This window comes from Zalophus californianus, chromosome 4 (genome assembly GCF_009762305.2).
Source record: "Zalophus californianus isolate mZalCal1 chromosome 4, mZalCal1.pri.v2, whole genome shotgun sequence".
Lineage (NCBI taxonomy): Eukaryota > Metazoa > Chordata > Mammalia > Carnivora > Otariidae > Zalophus > Zalophus californianus.
The window spans coordinates 56,207,980-56,227,386 of NC_045598.1; the positions used below are offsets into that span (position 1 = coordinate 56,207,980).

The 19,407-nt window shown below is 37.8% G+C and overlaps 1 protein-coding gene across 2 annotated transcripts in view; it reads right to left on the reverse strand.

Moving 5' to 3' along the window:
- Window positions 1-10,100: 10,100 nt before the first annotated feature.
- Window positions 10,101-19,407, reverse strand: part of DEPDC1 (DEP domain containing 1) — a 37,637-nt gene continuing 28,330 nt past the window's right edge. The window contains exons 12-13 of one of the 2 annotated variants that reach the window (XR_003525341.2): window positions 14,180-14,294; window positions 10,101-10,344 (exon numbers count right to left, since the gene is read on the reverse strand). Coding sequence is in view for 1 of the 2 variants with exons in the window: in XM_027626215.2 (XP_027482016.1) it covers window positions 14,053-14,133 (81 nt within the window). In the remaining variant the exon portion in view is untranslated. Of the gene's footprint in view, window positions 10,345-14,011; window positions 14,134-14,179; window positions 14,295-19,407 lie in introns of both variants that reach the window. The other variant, XM_027626215.2, reaches the window with a different exon arrangement.

The following is a 19,407-nucleotide window of genomic DNA, read 5'->3' on the forward strand; positions in this document are numbered from 1 at the left end:
AGCGGCTTGAGGGCCATTTAAAAAATACAAATCATAGCGATTCATTCCTGGAAGACGTATTGGCTCATGGATCATGTGAATCATCAAGTTAACATGCTTGATCAAAGTCAGAATGAAATCTAATTACTGTGCACTGACCCTCATGGAACCCTGAGTTCTTCAGGTATAAAACAAGGAAAATATGCAAAAACATTTTTTAGCACAAAGTACCCTCTATACAAATATTAAGTGATATTTACCAATGCTCATTCATAGGGAGTTTGATTTCATATCTAATCTTCCAGCCAACACCTCTTACCTGAGGGCAACCCATTTCTATGTATTCTCTCTTGGTGTCAAGTCAGAAAACAGCTGGGCTATATCCTTTCCAAAGTAGTGTTTTGACCTCTTAGCTTCTAACGCCCAAAATGTGGACCTCTTTCTCAAGTCTATCTGTATTTTTCTGTCATTTCGTTGTTATACACTGGGTCACCAGTCTATTGTTACTTTTTCTTTCATTCTCTCCTCTTATTCTCCACTTTAATGTTTTGTTGTTTGGAAAAATCAGATCTTCATTTTCAATTTATATATCTGCCAAAGAAACTTTCATTTTTTTTAATTTAAATTTTAGTTAGTTGACATACAGTGCAATATTGGTTTCTGGAGTAGAATTCAGTGACTTACCGTTTACATACAACACCCAGTGCTCATCATAAGTGCCCTCTTTAATGCCCACCACCCACCTAGCCCATCCCCCACCCCCCACCTCTCTCCATCAACCCTCAGTTTATTCTCCATTGTTAAGAGTCTCTTATGGTTTGTTTCCCTCACTCCTCCCCGCCCCCCCCGTATGTTCATCTGTTTTCTTTCCTAAATTCCATGATTATATGGTATTTGTCTTTTTCTGACTGAATTATTTCACTTAGCATAATACACTCTAGCTCCATCCACATTGTTGCAAATAGCAAGATTTACTTTTTTAAAAAAGATTTTATTTATTTATTTGCTGGAGAGAGAGAGCACAAGCAGGGGGAGCAGCAGGCGGAGTGAAGGGAAGAAGCAGGCTCCCTGCTGAGCAGGGAGCCAGATACGAGACTCAATCCCAGGACCCTGGGATGATGCCCTGAGCCGAAGGCAGCCGCCTAACCTACTGAGCCACCCAGGCATTCCATGAGATTTCACTTTTTTTTTTTAAAAGATTTTATTTATTTATTCATGAGACTCAGAGGTGGAGAGAGAGAGAGAGAGAGAAGCAGAGGGAGAAGCAGGCTCCCAAGGAGCAGGGAGCCCGATGCAGGCCTCGATCCCAGGACCCTGGGATCATGACCTGAGCCGAAGGCAGACACTTAACCATCTGAGCCGATGGCTGAGTAATATCCCATTGAAACTGTTTAATTTTGATATATTTTGGTACATTTACCAAAATAATATTCCATGAATTGAAACAGTAAGACACCTTTCTTCAAGCAGAGATTTCTTAATAGGAACCGATTACACATTTCTTGGAAGAAACCATTTTGGAGAGTATAATACAAGCTACTTTGTCATCCTGGCACATGGCAGACCATGCAGGGCTTAGAGGTCATGGTGAAGAGCTTGGATTAGATTGTATTCTGAGAGCAATACAAAGAAATTAAAAGGTTTTGAACAGGGGAATGACTGAGGTGATCTGACTTACATCACTCTCCCTGATATCTGAAGAACAGATTGTAGGTGTCTGGAGTAGAACTAGAGAAAGCAGTAATAGTTCAGGTGAGGTGGTGATGGTTCTTAGTCTAGAGTGGAGCAATGCAGATGGAAAAAAAAGTGGATAGATTTGAGGTCTGTTTTGTAGGTAGAAGTATAGGATTTTGTGTTATGTTAATTGATATGCCTGGGATGTAAGAAAATGGGGTCATGGGGCCTATCACTTATCTACTGTAACATAAAAATTAAACATCAAACCTCAGTGTCCTCCAACAGTCAGGTCCTGGGTTGGGTGGGTAGGTAGATTTGCTGATATTGGCTGGATCTGCTCTCATAATTGGATTTGCCTGGCTATTGGCTAATCTCCAGGTGTCAGCTGGGATGAGTGGGGTAAATTGGCTTTACCACATGTGTTTGTCCAGTAGGGTAACCTGGGCATATTCTCTTGCCCATGGCAGAAATGAAAGTGAGCAAATAGAAATACAAAAAGCTCCTTAAGGGCTAGGCTCAGAACTGATAACACTGTCACTTCCACCACCTTCTGTTAGCCAAAACAAGTCATGAGACCAGCCCATATCTCAAGGGGTATGAAAATAGCCTCTGCCTTTAGTGAGAACTATAGTGTCACATAGCGAGGTCATGGATACAGGGATAGATGAAGAATTAGGGCCGTTTTTGTATTCGGATACACAGGAGAACTAATTAGGAGTTTTAGCAACTGAACTTAAACTGTTCTTTAAGACTTTAGGGGAGGAATGGTTGAGTGGAAATGGGTAGGTATATCAAGAGTTCCTGATTAAATTTCAGATGCTGTAAGATATTCATCTTCTCCATATGACTTACTTGTCCATTCTTCTCCCCTCCTGTAGCACCTCTGATGCTTCTTACCCTGAAGGAATTGCTTGCTCAGTGGAGGTGGCATTCAAACCAGAGCAGTCTGATTTCAGACTGATTCCAGTCTGCATTCTTGTAAGCATTACTTCCAACTACATGTGTCAGTTCTGGTAAATATTATTTTCTCGATTTTATTACATGCTCAATAATATTTTAGTGCTCCATGTAGATAGATGCTCCTGGAAGCTTCCCAGCTCACTTGTCCCTAATCTGTGTCTTCAGCTATTCCTCAGCAACACTGCCAGAGTCATTCTTAAAGGAAAATTAGACCATGTCCCTTCTTAGAGCCTTTCCAGAGGTCTGCATTACTTACCGGATAAAGTCCAAGCACTTTAGCACAGCTATAAAGTCCCCTACACCTGGATCCCTGCCTATGTCTTTGTGCCCTCATCTGCCACTCTCTCCTTTCTTTTGTGCTCCAGCAGTACCAAACTCTTCTTTGTTTCTCATCAATTGTGTACCATTTCATGCTTCCCTTTCTTCACACAGTTTAGCTCCTTTGCATGGAATTCCCTTGCTTCTGTTGCCCATCTGGTAAATGCCTAGTTTCTGTCACAACCCTGATAGAGCATCACCTTCAGGTGATGCCTCAGATACAATGCTCTTTTTTGTACTTTTTGGGAAACTTTTATATAAGTCCACTTTTGTATATATCACATTATGTTGTTTCATTTGTTAGCATGTCTGTCTTCCACTTTAGTTTGTAAGCTTCTTGGATTATTGCTGAACAAATTAAATTCACCCAGAACATTGACATTTGGCTAAACCATTCAACACCCGTCAGGATGGAAAATGGCAGCCACCCCAGCTGCTCCCCCAGGGTGAAAACCAGTAGACTAGCAAAAGCTCTGCATTTACTTCTACTGCACCTCCATAAATCACACCGAGGCAACCTATCCTGCCCTCTTGTCTCCCCATCACTGCCAAAACTAAGACTGCCCTGGCATCATTAAAAAATGTCATGGGGAAGGAGAGATACATCAAGTCCCCTGACCATGCACACTCTGTCTTCTCTCCTCACTAGTAGATACTAGACTGCCCTCTTACTGGTGGGTCCTGCTTATCACTCAGGGAATCCCCCTTGTTTGCACATACCTGTGTGAGTAATAGTTTAAGTTGTTTGTAGTCCCTGGCTTGGGTGTGATGTTTTGACATCTGATATCTTAAAAAGGTAGATCCTGTATGCTTAGGGCATCAGTATAAGAACTCAATAAAACTTGTTTTTCAGCCAAGTTAGTATAGGTTACTAAAAGAACTGCCTTAGTGAATTGAGCACAAGAATAGTCTTAAAATTGTGCTAGTAAATGAATGAGTAAGGATTTGGGTTTGTTTTCTCTAAAGAATAAAATATTTTCCTTAAAATCTTGATTATAGTCTTAAATTAATTAGCTCTTGATTCACACACATGCAAAAAGCACAAAAGAGGATCTGGGCCAGCCCTAATGGACTAATGGTGTCTCAGCTATTTAAGGCCTGAGTCCGCTTTAAATTCTCTGGTTCTGCCAGTTGGTACAAATGCAAAGAATGGGCAGCTGAAATCTTTTAGAACCAGACTTTTTTCACCTTTTCTGGGCCAGAGAACTGGTTTATTAGACAAAAGAACCTTAAACGTGGATTAGGAATGACTTATCCTCTTAACTTCAGGCACATGAACATCAGAAAAAGAGCTATTCTAATGGCATTAGGAATTCTGGTTGTGCTAATCCAGTTTATGAAATTTTAGATTGCTTATGGCTCATTCTCAGACAATGGGAAAATAGGTTTACTAATAGGAGAAAGTTGTTAACAATTGACTGAATGTCCACACATATCTTCATTCCTTTACTTATCACAGTGTATTACCTGTTTTTGTGTTTGTTTCCCTACTTGGCTTCTTGAGACAGTGCCCTTGTTTGTCATTGTATGGTAAAGTCCAGGACTTAGTGAGTAGTTACTAAATATTTTATGCTATTGTAAATGGTAGTTTTTTAAATTTGAATTTCTGCTTGTTAGGTGCCAGCATATGGAAATAAATTTAATTTTTGTAAATTGATCTTGTATCCTGCAGTCTTTCTAAACTCACTTATTTTAGCCACTTTTTAAGTAGATTCCATCATATTTTCTAATAGAAGATCATGTTGCTATAAATAAAGACAGTTTTACTTCTTCCTTTCCAATCTAGCTGCTTTTTTTTTTTTTAAGATTTTATTTATTCGTTTGAGACACAGAGATACAGAGAGAGAAAGCATGAGCAGGGGGAGAGACAGAGGGAGAAGCAGGCTCCTCGCTGAGCCAGGAGCCCGACGTGGGGCTCGATCCCATGACCCTGGGATCATGACCTGAGCCGAAGGCAGATGCTTAACCATCTGAGCCACCCAGGCGCCCTAATCTAGATGCTTTTTATTTCTTTTATTTTCTTGTCTTATTGCACTGGCCAGAACCTCCAGGAAAGTGTTGGATAGAAGTGGTGAGATAGGACATTCTTGTCTAGTTCCTGATCTTATATTGAGTCTTTCACCATAAAGTATGATATTACCTATAGATTTTTTCATAGATGTCCTTTATCAGGTTGAGTAAATTTTCTACTTAATGAGGTTTTTTTAATCAGGAATGGATGTTAGATTATGTCAAATGCTTTTTCTGTATTCATTAAGATTATCATGTGAATATTATTTATTAGTTTGTTAATATGGTGAATTATATTTATTTTTTTCAGAATATTAAAGCAACTTTGGATTTCTAGGATAACCCAGAAACATTTATTATCATTTTTATCAACTTTTAGATTCTATTTGAGTTTTTACATCTACATTCATGTAGGATATTGGTCTATACTGTATTTTTTCTTGTAATGCTTTTGTCTAGTTTATGATGGCTTTGAAAAATGAGTTGGAAATTATCAGTTCTTAACTTTTCTGTAAGACTTTGTACAGAATTACTATTATTTCTCCCTTCAGCGTTTGGTAGACTTCATCAGTGAAGCCATTTAAGCCGGGAGCTTTTGTTTTTTACAGGGTGTTAATGACAGATTCTGTTTCTTTAATAGAGATAGGAGTCTAGGTTATATATTTCATTTGAGATATCTATTTCATAAGATTTATTAATTTGTGTCTTTCAAAGAATTTATCCACTTCATCTAAGTTAGTGAATATACTGGTATAATGTTGTACATAATAATTCAATATATATTTTTTAATATCTATAGAATCTGTAGTTATGTTGCATCTCTCATTCCTGATATTGGTAATTGTACCTTTTTCCTTTTTTTTCACTGGTAAGTCTGGCTAGAGTTTTATCAATTTTATTGATCTTCTCAAAGAACCATCTTTTAAAACCAATTAATGTGTTTAAGTTTAAAACTGAATTTCTTGTCGGCTTATATAGTTTGGTCTTGTTTTTTTATCCAGTCTGACAGTATGTGCCTTTTAGTTGGGGTATATAGACTGTTCATATTTAATGTGACTATTGATGTGGTTAAATTTGAGCCTATCATCTTATTATTTGTTTTCTGTTCATTTCTTCTGTTCTTTGTCTCCCCTCCCCTTTTTTTACTGCCTTGTTTTGGATTAATCAATTAATACCATCTAGTATATTTTCATATCAGACAGTGTAGTTTTCATCTCTAGAATTTCTTTTTGGGTCTTTGTTGTATCTCCCATATCTCTACTTAAATTTTTGAATGTTTTAATATACCTCTCTGGTAATTAGAACATATGTGTCAATGTCAATTGGCTGATTTTTATCTTAATTATGGGTTATATTTTTCTGCTTTTTTGCATGCCTAGTAATTTTTTATTGGATACCAGGCATTTTAAATTTTACCTCATTGGTTGCTAGATTTATTTGTATTCCCTTAAATGGGCTTGTGCTTTGTTCTGGGACTCAGTGTTTTTGAAAACAGGTCCTTTTGAGTTTTGTTTTTAAGATTTCTTAGGTGGGATTGAAGCAGTGCTCAGTGTAAGGCCAGTTTTCCAATATGGTCCAAGTACTTTTCTGTGTGGAAACACTTTTCTGTGTCATCTACCAAATTCTCCATCACTCGTGAGATTTTCTAGTCTGCATGGTAGGAATAGATAGGTCCTATGCTCAGCTCTATGTGGATGACTAGCACTGTTACCTCTAATCCAGTCCGGCGATTCTCTTGGCTTTGGTTAATTTGCTTACATAAAAGCAGAATAAATATTTCAGCAGAGTACTTAAGGGGGACATGATGCAGAGCTTCAGAATTCTCTCTCTGTAGATTTCTCCCTCTATAGGACTCCTTCCTGTGAACTTTAAGTCAACTTATTCTCCCCAGATTCTCAGCTTCATCTCCTCAATTTAGAGAATCTTCTAGGTTCACTTTCGGGCATCACAGCACAGAAGCTTGCTTGCTTGCTTGCTTGCTTTCTTTCTTTCTTTCTTTCTTTCTTTCTTTCTTTCTTTCTTTCTTTCTTTCTTTCTCTTTCTTCCTTTCTTAAGATTTTATTTATTCATTTGTCAGAGAAAGAGAGAGCACAAGCAGGGGGAGCGGCAGGCAGAGGGAGAAGCAGGCTTCCCACCGAGCAAGGAGCCTGATGTGGGACTCGATTCCAGGACCCTGGGATCATGACCTGAGCCGAAGGCAGACACTTGACCGACTGAGCCACCCAGGCGCCTCACAGAAACCTTTCATAGCACTAAACTGGCTTACCTTGTTTAGTAATCATTGTTTTTTATTGGATGATGTCCAATATCTTGGACACTGTTATGTTAATTTTTTATTATTTCAGGCAAGAGGATAAATCTAGTCCTTAGTGCTTAATTTTGGTTGGGAGCTGAAGTTCACCAATTGATAAATATTTGTTTTGAAATAAATTTTGGGAACTGCTTGAACTTCATACAGAACAGCTTGGGAGGGCCTGTGTTGCATATCTTTGGAAATGGGGAAGTGAGATTATGGAATTTTATGACTGATGGCATTAGGTGTAATATGATGGTAATGGAGGTTGGATAATGCAGGAGGCAAGAAACTTAAAAAAGGCCACTGTTAAGACTTGTAAGATACAAATAGTGCCATACACTATCTATATGATGATGAATCAAAAGACAAAGTCCCTTTCTTCATCAAACATCTTTACAGTTTGCATGAGGACAAGTGTTTGATTGCCTAGTTTATTATTTTTTGCATTCATTGAGATGTTTTATTTCATTAGGATAGACAATATAACCCCAAGAATATACAATATATGGTATATATTACCTCACGGCTTTGTATTTCCCTGTTAAGCACCCATATTATATTATAATTGGCAATTTATTTATCTGTTTCTCTAACAGTCTGTCAGCTTCTCTATATCAAGATTAGGTTATTTTATTTACCCTTTTATCCCCATTGTCTAACACAATGCAGAGCATATAGCTGGTGTTAGTGAGTGAATAAATGAATGGAGAAATATGAGTGAATGAATGGTGTAAATTTTCTGTATTAGGGTTGACTGTCAAAGGAGTCATTTTGGATAAATGGATCTTTTAGTTACTTTTCGGTCACTACCCTGACACCTACCCATAAAAATAGTCAACACATTTATTATTAAGTGCAACTGAGGTTGGTATGTAATAATAATAGGGTTATGTGCTCAGTATACATTTTTTAAAATTTTACTACTAATCTCTATGACAACTTCAAGGTTTTTTTGTTTGTTTGTTTGCCTTTAAATTTAAACAAATGAACAGTAGTACTTCCTAAATTCAAGTGAGAAGCTAATTATATGTACCCTTGAGCAATATCCAGTATTTACTTCATAATATGGCAAAGGTAGCTCTATGATCTTCCAATGTGAAGCAGTAAATAAATAAATACATACATACATACATACATACATACATACATACATACATACATACATACATAAAATTTTAAGAAAGCAGCAGTTAATTGTGGACCATGTCTTGGGCAGCCGTAACCTTGTATGGGTCTCAAGGAGCAAGAGCAATACCTAGGAATGAATGACTGAAAAGATGAATGAACAACACCTCATCCTTCTCAAGGCTAATTCACTATGTAAAAGTGACTCTGGGAGCATAACTGCACAAAAGGAAAAGGTAAGCCCATTTAGCAAGGTAGTATCTATATCTGATGAGGATGCTATTATGATTTATGAAAGAGAATAGCCATGTTTAAAAAAACTGCCTGTTCAATAAAGTAGATATTTTATACCCAGATGGCCTTGGGCCACGGTAGAAAATGGGCAAGCAGATTGTTTTTTAGGGTATTTGTGCAATAGAATGCTTTAGCTTGGCCCAAACTATTCAAGCCATTATTCAATACGCTGAATTCCAATCAGGTTTGTAAAATAAGATGTCAGATTGAAAACCTCTGCCAGAATTAAGTTACTTCTCAGAAGGCCCTTCCATATAATCAGCAGAATAGTACAAGGGCATACAGGGGAAGAGAAGGAGAAAAGCCACGCGTAAAAGTAAACATGGTAAAGGTGTGCATAAGTTATGGAGCTTTAATGGTATTTTATAATTAAACATTTGGCCAAATATTAGATAAGACATCACATATAATTATGAAAAAGTGAAATATCAGAAAAGGATTCATTAAAGATACTCAAATCAGACTTGTTGAATTACTTATTTCCAAACTCTGCTAATCTTACATATTAAAAAAAAGGTTGAGGGGTAAAAATAACCAAATCAGCAGATACTAATAGCTTACCATGCAAGCTTTGACAGTTAGCTTACAATGCTGCTGATAATGGCACAAAAATGTACATTAGAGCTGTGAAATATTCCATGAAGCTGCTACAATGTCTTTTCCTGGCTTCAATCATAAATGCAGAAATTCACATTCAATCAGATTTGCTAGCTTTTTCTTCCCACTGTAAATCTCTCATAATCTTTTGTTTTTTTTAAGATTTTATTTATTTATTTGACAGAGACACGGCGAGAGAGGGAACACAAGCAGGGGGAGTGGGAGAGGGAGAAGCAGGCTTCCCGCTGAGCAGGGAGCCTGATGCGGGGCTCGATCCCAGGACCCTGGGATCATGACCTGAGCCAAAGGCAGATGCCTTCTGAGCCACCCAGGAGCCCCTCTCATAATCTTTCTTTAGCTAAGTTAATCATAACTGCCCAGTTGTATGCAGTTGTGGCAATTATTCAAAGAATCTTGTGATTCAAAATCACTTTGATTTTTAGTGTTCATACTTCTGAATAAATACTTTAAATTTTTTGTTTGAATCATCTCCTGTTTGGTTAAATTACTTTCTAATTTTTTTAATTTTTAATTTTTTTAAAAGACTTTATTTATTTATTTATTTGAGAGAGAGTGAGCAGGAGAGAAAGTGAGCCGGGGTTTGGAGCAGAGGGAAAGGGAGCCTGACATGGGGCTCAGTCCCAGGACCCTGGGATCATGACCTGAGCTGAAGGCAGAAGCTTAACTGACTGAGCCACCCAGGTGCCCCATTAAATTACTTTTTAAATATATTTTTGCATGAGGACACATTTCTGAGTGCCTAATGTGTTATTATTTATATTCATTAATTAGAGATGCTTATTTAATTAGGAATTTCTTTTAATAACCAATTTAGAAAGGCTCCAGTTGCACTGAAATTATATTTTAACTGTTATATTCAAAAGATCTATTTTAGATTATTATGGTTGTGGAACTCATAACTAGCAGATCATAGATTTGAAAGAATCAGTATAAAGTTCACATCTGAAATAAGGTAGAAGAAACAGGGGTGCGATCTCTTCTCTGAAGGGCATTAAATGAATTTCTCTACTTTGGAAGGGATGAAACTATTTAATCAGTCATTGGATCACCGGACCCTTTCAGAGGTTCTGGAAAGATAAGAGGTGAAGAGAAAAGGAAGTGAGTGACAAGGAGTTCCTTCTTCCTCCCAGACCCATATCCAAACTTGAATTAAGTTGGAAACATTAGCTGGCTTTACAGAAATAAATAGACTTGTTGGTCTTTATTGAATTAACCAATCAGATTAGTATAGTAAAACTACAATCAATTCAATAAACATTCAGTCATACCGATGACTTATCATATTTTATTTGACTAGATTAGTATAGACTTAGACTATTATTAGACTAGACTTAGAATCCAAGATTAGTATAAAGGAACTTAGAGACAATCTGGTACAAAACTCCCACTTTACATGTTAGGATATTAAATTTCAAAAAGATTATTTATCCAACCTATAAGTAAAAGCCCGAAGTCTCACTGCTTTTACTCTCAATTTAGTCAGAATTGAAATGGCCTTGGTATGGAATATAGCAACTACATTTGGGGTATGTTAAAGCATATTTGTTTTCATATTTATTAATCTTGATCTTTTCTTCCCATCAGAGAATGTTTACTTCCGACAGCCCATGTGTGGCCCATATGGATGCCATTTTAGCACTTTTCTATGTCACTTTTGATTATCAAGTGGTGGGGCTCCAGGCCTTGTCTCCCATTTGAGCTATACCCAATATGAATGTCCAGAATGAGTTCACAGGCAAAATTTACTTCTTACCATGGAAACCAATTTTCATGAACCCAGCTTTTAGGACTCAGTCAAGCCAATCAGAATTAGGCTATAATCATGCTAGATTCAAAGAGTCATGTTAGTTAAAATCATGCTACATGAGAGATAAGGTAGTGTTTGCCAAATCTCTTTAGAGAGAGATTCAGACTCATGAGGTCTGAGTTGATAGGCAAGGTTGAGAAACAATGCCTGGTATCAGGGGAAGAAAAGCTTAAAAGGCAAGATCAGAGGTAGATCAGAGACAGCAGACCTTGGTCTTGTTGGTTAGAGCATGCTTCAAAGTCGAGGTCATTTAGGGACATTATTGGCTCTGAGGAAAGGCTCAATGCTCTAGAATTACCTAGTTGGTGCTTCCTCTAGTATTGTCTAATTAATTCAAGTTTACTTCACTATGTCAGATTATAAGTCCCTATAGTTCCTGATGTTCCCTGAATCTGGCATCATTGTCACCTGATTCATATTGCTGGAATTAAAACAAAAATGGATTCCATAGGGATGGTGAAGAAAAGTTATACAGAGGAATTCTTTCCATTAAAGACGATTTAAAAATTTGCCTTTTAAAAATCATTGGCTGAGATTGTAGATAGTATCTCTATAACAATGGTGGGACAACTTCATTTTCTTGAGTGCTTTTACCCTCTGAATCTTCTGGAAAAGAAATGCCTTTTGTTGTGACAGGAACCTATGGAAAAGTGCTCATGCTTTCAGATGATCTGGAGAACTGTTCAATTCTGGCTTAATTCTCATCAACATCACATGACTCATCCTCTGAGATCTTTTTCTTTTTTCCTGGTGGAAAGGATCTCTTAAATTATTTTACCTCCTTGTGACTTTGTTTCCTCTTTTATTGTGCCAATGATAATTATACCTACCACAAAGAGTTCTTATGAGAATAAAACAAATTATTAACACGAAGTGCTCAGAATACTGCCTGGCAACAGGTGCTTAATAAATGTTAGCTTATTTTTACTGTCACTTCAGAAGGAGAGTAGTTATGATGCTGGGGTAAGACAGAAAAGAATCATTGGATCACATGGAAGACTGATGACAAATGGTGGCCCTTATCCATGCCCCATGCAATCTGTCTTTACAAGTTCTCCTATCAAGAAATGGAGTCTGTTTTCTCACTCCTTGAATATGGGCTGGACTGTGACTTCCTTAGAGTGACAGAATGCAGTAGGGGACTTTTGACTGCCATGAAGAAAGCCCAGTCTAGCCTGTTTAGAATGTTCGAGAGACCACATGAAATGAAGATGATTCGGCTCAGCTGAGGCTATTCCAGATCAGGTAAGACCAGAAAAACTGTCCTTCTGAGCCCAGCTGAGATTGCTGAACTGCAGAATTGTGAGCTAAATAAATAGTCATTGTGTTAAAATTTTACATTTCGGACATGGTTGATAAAGGGGTAGAGGGCTTTTGGGAAGAAACGCAAGTTGTTGGAAGATGACCAGAAAATGTATGGTAAACAAGAGTTTAATAAGGTTTGACAGGGTTTGTTAACCAGATTTGTCAGTGCCTTCTCTATTGGTGTGTTGCTGAGTTCTCCTCTTCCTGGCATAGGAAAGGGAGACATCTTTACAAATGGAAATTTCCTTCATAAATGAGAATTTCTTTTACAAAAGGGAGACGTGTGCCCTGATTTTAGAACTTTTTCTGGGTGTTCTGGTTCTCAGTAGCCTTTAGCTCAAAATAACCCATATGCCAAAGAGGCATATTTTGGGGTGGTGTATTCTGATACTATTTAAGATATAGAAGAAAAAAAAACCCCAAAGCTCCTGGTCTTAAGGAGTTATATTAATTTCTTATTATTACCACACACTTAGTGAGTAAAGCAACACAAATTTATTATCTTATGGTTCTAGAGGTCAGAAGTCTAAATTGGTTATACAGGGTCACTTTCCTTCTGGAGCCTCTAGGAGAGAATCTGTTTCCTTAACTTTTCCAGCTTCTAGAGGCTGCCTATATTCTTCGACTTGTGGCCCCTTCCTGTCTTAAAGCCAGCTGCACAGCATCTTCTCTTCTCTGCTTTTTGCTTCCATCTTTACATCTCTTTGTTTCTGATACTCCTCCTGTCTTTCTTTTCTAAGGACCCTTGTGATTATATTGGGTCTACCCAGATAATCCAGGATAATTGCTATGACTCAAGATCTTAATTTTAATCACATATGCAAAGTTTTTTTTTTAAAGTTATATGAGGTATATAATCACAGGTTTTTGGCATTAGGACATGAACTTACTTGGGGGCCTGTTATTCAACTGGACACAAGGAGGTTGCATTTTAGTAAAGTTCATCTTTATAGGATAAAGCCCATGTTTTTGAATATGAGTCAGATAAATTTTTATGATGTTCTTTCTTCCCGGCTCTATCTCCAGTAACTCTCTGCCTCAGACACATAGTTCAGCCATCTTGCTGCTATTACTTCTCCTTAACAGAACAAATCTGTTATTTCTCATCCCTGTGATTTGCCCCTTTCTATAAGGCCCTACTTCCACATAACCCTTCTCAACATCCCAGCACCCTTTGCCTGGAAAAACACTCAACGAGGGACATCACCTTATCTGAGAAATGGTGTCCCTCCAGTTGACTCCCAAATGACCCTTTGCCTGCTTCCACCACTGACTTTGTTACACTCTATTAGAGCTATCTGTTTGTGTGTTGGTTGCCTTGTTCCATTACTCAAAAGCTCCCCAAGAGTGGGGAGTGTGTCATTCATTTTTCTAGCCTCAATACTTAGCATAGTACCTGGCACACTATAAGAGCTTAAGAATTGTCAAATGAATAAGTGAGTATCATTGAAATTATTTATCTATTACTAATTATATGAGGAAGAAAGGAGGGAAAAGTTGAAGGAGTTTTTTTTTTTTTTTATCTTGAATTGTTAAGGAAGTTTGGTAAAGAGCATATTTCTTGCAGAGCCTGGAGAAGGCACAGCAAATGGGAAAGATGAGATGAGATATACATGACTCACAGGCAGTGATGATAACAAGAGCCAGAGGCACTGAAGAAGCTTCAGGGCTGCTCCTCTCGGTTGGGGTGTTTTTGATGTGTGCCTGCTTTGATCCCTGCTGTGTAGCTATGGCCCAGGATGTTCTGGAATGGAAAAAAAAAAAACAACAACAAACCAAAACACACTTACTGTTTCCTGTTCCCAAGATCCAGGGTGTGTTACAGAAGAAGCACATGGTGAGGGGGTTGGTGACAAAAGAAAATCATTTCCCAAAGGTAAATGGTCTCTCCAACATGGCTGAGAGCTGAAGCAAAAGAAAAGAGGATGCACAGAGAGGACATTACCGTGTGCAGGAGAAAAGCAGAATGCAACATAAAAGCAGAGACAAGATAAAAGCGTGAGGTTAGCAAAGCTGTGCTAGTAATGGCTGCAAGGGCATAACAAACGGTACATGGAAGGATTTTGTCAGCCTCTTGGACAACCCGTGGTGCACAGATAGTGCCGTCTCAAGTGCCCTTGTGCTCAGGACAGGACAACACAGTTGACAGATCAGGACTGGGGGAAGAAAGACACACAGAAACACACGGCTACCCCTCCTTGTACGGGAGGCCATGTGGGACTCCCATTGTGAGTGTATTTTTAGAAGCATAAATTTTGTCATGGATTATGTCCAAGTTAAATCATTCTTATTAAACTTATCTGAGATGTGGATTCAGTTATTCTCAAAAACTCCTTTCTGAAATAGAGCTTCCTTTTTAGAAATTTGCTAACTGTATACAATAGTCAGATCCTATTGACCATCTCAGACTAGCCTATTAGAAATGTACTGCTACTTTAATCTTCCCAGCTTGGTAGAGAGAGAGGAGAATATGAATTTTTAAAAGGAGGGAGTATGTGAAACAAGCTTTGGGGAGTTGTTGGAAAATCAAGCACTATCGTGCTACACATATTAAACAGTTTAAGAGGCAAACGGCTGGGGCTGTACCTAAGCAAATATCTGATGGGACTTGCTTCAAAAAAGAAGATTTTTCTAGAATATAATGTTTTTTAGAGCTAATTGTCTCAGTCCCCATATCCTGGTATTTGATGGGATACATAAGCTGAGGTCAAAGTCACTGTAGTTCTACAAAGGGCTAAATCGGGTGATTTATCACACTAGGAAGCAGAGATCTTGTCTGTTTTACTCCCACTAGAAAAGTTCCTGCACATTGTGGACACTCAAAAAATGGTTGATAGAATGAACACAAGTGGAGAGAAGATGAAGCACTGAATCTATGAAACTTGTGTTTGTGAATGGGGTTAACAACTGGGATGAAACATGATTGCCCAAAGACCTGTGAGCCTTTAAGGCTTGGGCCTCTGCGATTTGGTCCTAGGAGAAAGCTAACAATATTCATGGCTATATTTTAATTGCAGGTGCATTGTGTACCACATTATGAGCTAGACATTTTAGACATATTGTTTTCAATCATCAGAATAACTCCCCAAGGTACATGGTATCATCCCTGTTTTACACATGGGGTATGAAGACAATAGTCCTTAGATTTTTTTTTTTATTTGTTTGTTTTACTTTTAAGGGAAAGGGAACTACAGTTCATTGGGGCACATTGTATGCACATTCTATATGAGACGCTTTGTACATATAATCTCATTTGAGCTCTCAAAGATGTCAAGAAGGAAATACTATTCTCATTTTATAAATAAGGAAATTTCATGTCAGAGAGATTAAAATTTTGGTAAACAATGGAGCTGGTAAGTAATGGAGCCACAATTAGAACCCAGTCCTCTATGATCCCAATATTTATGCTCATTCAGTATACATTCTAGGTCTATATATTATGTTTAGTATTTTAAATATGAATACGACAATTGATATTAGCTCAGTGGTTTAAAAAATCCCTAACAGGGATCTGTACCTGTAAATTTATGCTTCTTAAAATTGTGCTTACTATCACTTTGTATTTGACATTATAAAGCCATAAATATTCATAGAGTCAAATCCCTTTTGAGAGCCCAAGACTAGTAAGAGCTGCATCAGAGGAGACCTGCAGATGGCACTGCTGCCCATGTCACCAAAAGCAAACTTCCTAATAGTTTAAGTAAACAAAAGAAAAGATAGTCATTTTAGGAATTAGCCAACGGTGAATCCAAAAGTTCAATTCAGTCAACATTTGGGTGATTTGTAAATTGTGTAATTCCTTCCAATTTATGGTTTGACATTGGAATTTAATGAACAATGAGTATAATGCTCGATAATGTTCTAGCCTAGCAATAGGTGGAATACAAGTCTTTGTGGAGGGGACACAAGAATATCAACGAAGCTAGGGAAGAGAAAGAAATTTGGATTCTGCCTGAGCATAAGGTGCTGCCTGACAAATCAGGTCACTGAAGAATCATGAGATTGAGACTGCTAAAATCTAAAGATGGATGCAATCTTTAGAATTTCCAAGTAAACTGGAAGCTGATGAAAACCCACAAATACAAAAGTCTGAGACGTTGTACATAATGAACAAGAATGGCAGGTCTTTACCATTGTATTTTTAGCTTCACCATGAATTTTTAGGAAAAATTATTGTCAGTCTTTAATCCTAACCTAATCCAATCATGTAAGTTTTAGAAGACAAAGAGAGCTACTTTCTCTTGAGTCATTAAGAGACATAAAGTTCTGGAGAAGGAACTCCAAGATTTTCATAGGGTTGATTCTGGTTGATAAGATTATGGGTGATTTAAAATTTTATTTCCAAATCATCTACAATATACAGGCATTACTTTTTAATAAGAGAAATTAAAATTAGTAAATACTAAAGTAAAAAATAACTGAAAACTGATTTTCACCACCTCTCTTTTGTCCCTCTTTCTCTCTTACTAACACAAATCCTCCACACTGCCTGCTAGGGGTGCTAGGGACCCTCTGTGGTGAATGTGAGGTGTTCCACACAGACCTCCATTCAGTGCTATGTCATGAATTCTCCCAGCTGCCAGGAATATTGGCTGCAGTCCTCTTTAGGAATTGTGTGCTTGGCAGAAGGGAGTTGTCTTACCCAAGGTTACACCTCCTCATCAGAAACAACCCATATTCAGTGACTGGTTTACATAAAGGTACAAAGGCCCAGGGCTTTCTCTCAGTTTGAGAGAATTCTGAAGAGCCATCCCACCTTCAGAACCCCTCATGGGATCAGCTGCACTGCAGTTCAACTTTTTCTTTTGCCCCATCCCAACTCCATCACTTTCTTACAAGCGTTCCTGAGTGTACTTCCCAATAACCTCCTATGCAAATATTTGTCTCAAAATATGGGGATCATGACCTAAAACAGAACTAAGAGTAGTCCAGGAAGGTGACTAAAATAGAATTTTGGAGCTGGATCAGCCAAAGGCTGTCTCATAATGAGGGGACTGTCACTGGTGGCTGGTGAGGTACTGATAGTCCCTGCCCAAAGTTTCATTGGTGCTGAACTGCCACCAACTCCCGGTCAATATAGCAGATCTAAGACAATATCATGTAATTGTTCTCTGGGATTGAAGATTTTTACAAGAAGTCTACTGTCACTTTTATTTTTCTGTAGAAAGTGTGTTTTTCTTTGGATGCTTTTAAGGTTTCTCTATCAATAGTTTTTAGCAACCTGATTATATGTGTCTTGGTGTAGTTTTGTTTCTTTTGCTGGGGGTTATGTGAGCTTCTGTGGGTTTATGGTCTTCATCACATTTAGAAAAAAATGCAGCCATTATTTTTGGCCAGTAATTTTTATGTCCTTCCTTTTTCTTCTCTCATTCCTGGGTTCCTATTTTTTTTTTTTTTTTTTTAAGGTTTATTTGGGAGAGAGTGCGCATGTGAGTGCATGGAAGTGGGGGGAGGGGCAGAAGAAGAGAGTCCTCAGACAGACTCCCTGCTGAGTGGGAACCCATCGTGGGGCTGGATCCCTCAACTGATCCATGAGATCATGACCTGAGCCAAAACCAAGAGTTGGACGCTTAACCGATGAGCCACCCAGGTGCCCACCTAGGCTCCTTTTATACACACTACTTAATTTCATACTTTCACACAGCTCACTGAGGCAAAGTTTTGTTTCCTCTTTATTTTGGGTAGTGTCTATGGCTTTCTCAAGTTTACAGATCTTTTCTTCTGTGTCTAATTTGCTCTTAATTTCATTACATAGATTTTTCATTTGGGGTATTGTATTTTTAATCTTTACAACTTCTATTTGGATCTGTTTTTATATCATCCATTCTATCACTATATTCCCTATTTCCTTCATATCCTACAATATACTTATAATTATGTTAAAGTGTTGGTTAATTCCATTATCTCTGTCATTCCTGCATATGTTTCTATTGACTGACTTTTCCCCCTGGTTATGGGTAATATATTTTCTGTTTCTTTGCATGTATGGTATTATTTCTTTTCTTCTTATTACTTTTCTATTGAAGTATATTGGCAAACAACATACTAGCTTCAGGTGTACAACACGATTCAATATAGTATTTATTATGAAATGATCACACAATATGTCATATCTAGTAATTTATTATCAGATGCTAGACATTGTAGTTTTTACATTGTTGAATGGTTTCACTGTATTTTTAAAAGTACGGAAGTTTTTGAACAGTGCAGGTCCATGACACAGGAGTCTGTAAACTTTGGAGATTTGAAACTCTCTTCCTTCTGTTCTTTTCTGGACATAATGATGAGATGGAGAAATTCACCCCAAAAGAAAGAACAGGAGGCAGTACTCACTGCCAGGGATTTAATCAATAGGGATATAAGTAAGATGTATGAAATAGAATTTAAAACAATGATTATAAAGCTACTAGCTGGGCTTGAAAACAGCATAGAAGACACTAGAGAATTCCTTTCTGTAGGAATAAAAGAACTAAAATCTATTCAGGCTGAAATTAAAAATGCTGTTACAGGATTTCCTTCTTCATCGGTGCCCACAATTCTTGGTCATGCTGCTTCTAAGAATGAATAGATAGACCAGACAGAGTGGTGGGCAGCAAAGCAAGACTTATTAAGTGGTGGCAAAGTTTATTGAATGGTAGAGTACACAGCTCCCAAAGAGGGAGAGGACCTGAGAGGGTTGCCACTGAAGTTTCTAAGTCTAGGGGTTTTCATGGGCTTGTTGGTGGACTGTTTTAATCTAATTAACCTCCATGAGCCTGTCATCCAATCAGGTTTTTGTCATCTATCTATCACATGGGAAAGGGTGGAGGGCTAATTCCAGGGTGGTATAAAATCTTTTTAAGCGTGGTTTGCCCTTAGGGTGAGGGCCTGTTGTCCCTCTCTGCTTTTCTTCCAACTATGCTTCATCAATGCTATTACCAGGATGTAGTCACAAATGGAGGCTCTCACAGCTAGGACAAATGAGGCAGAAGAGAGAGTCAGTGATGTAGAAGACAAAATGATGGAAAATAAGGAAGCT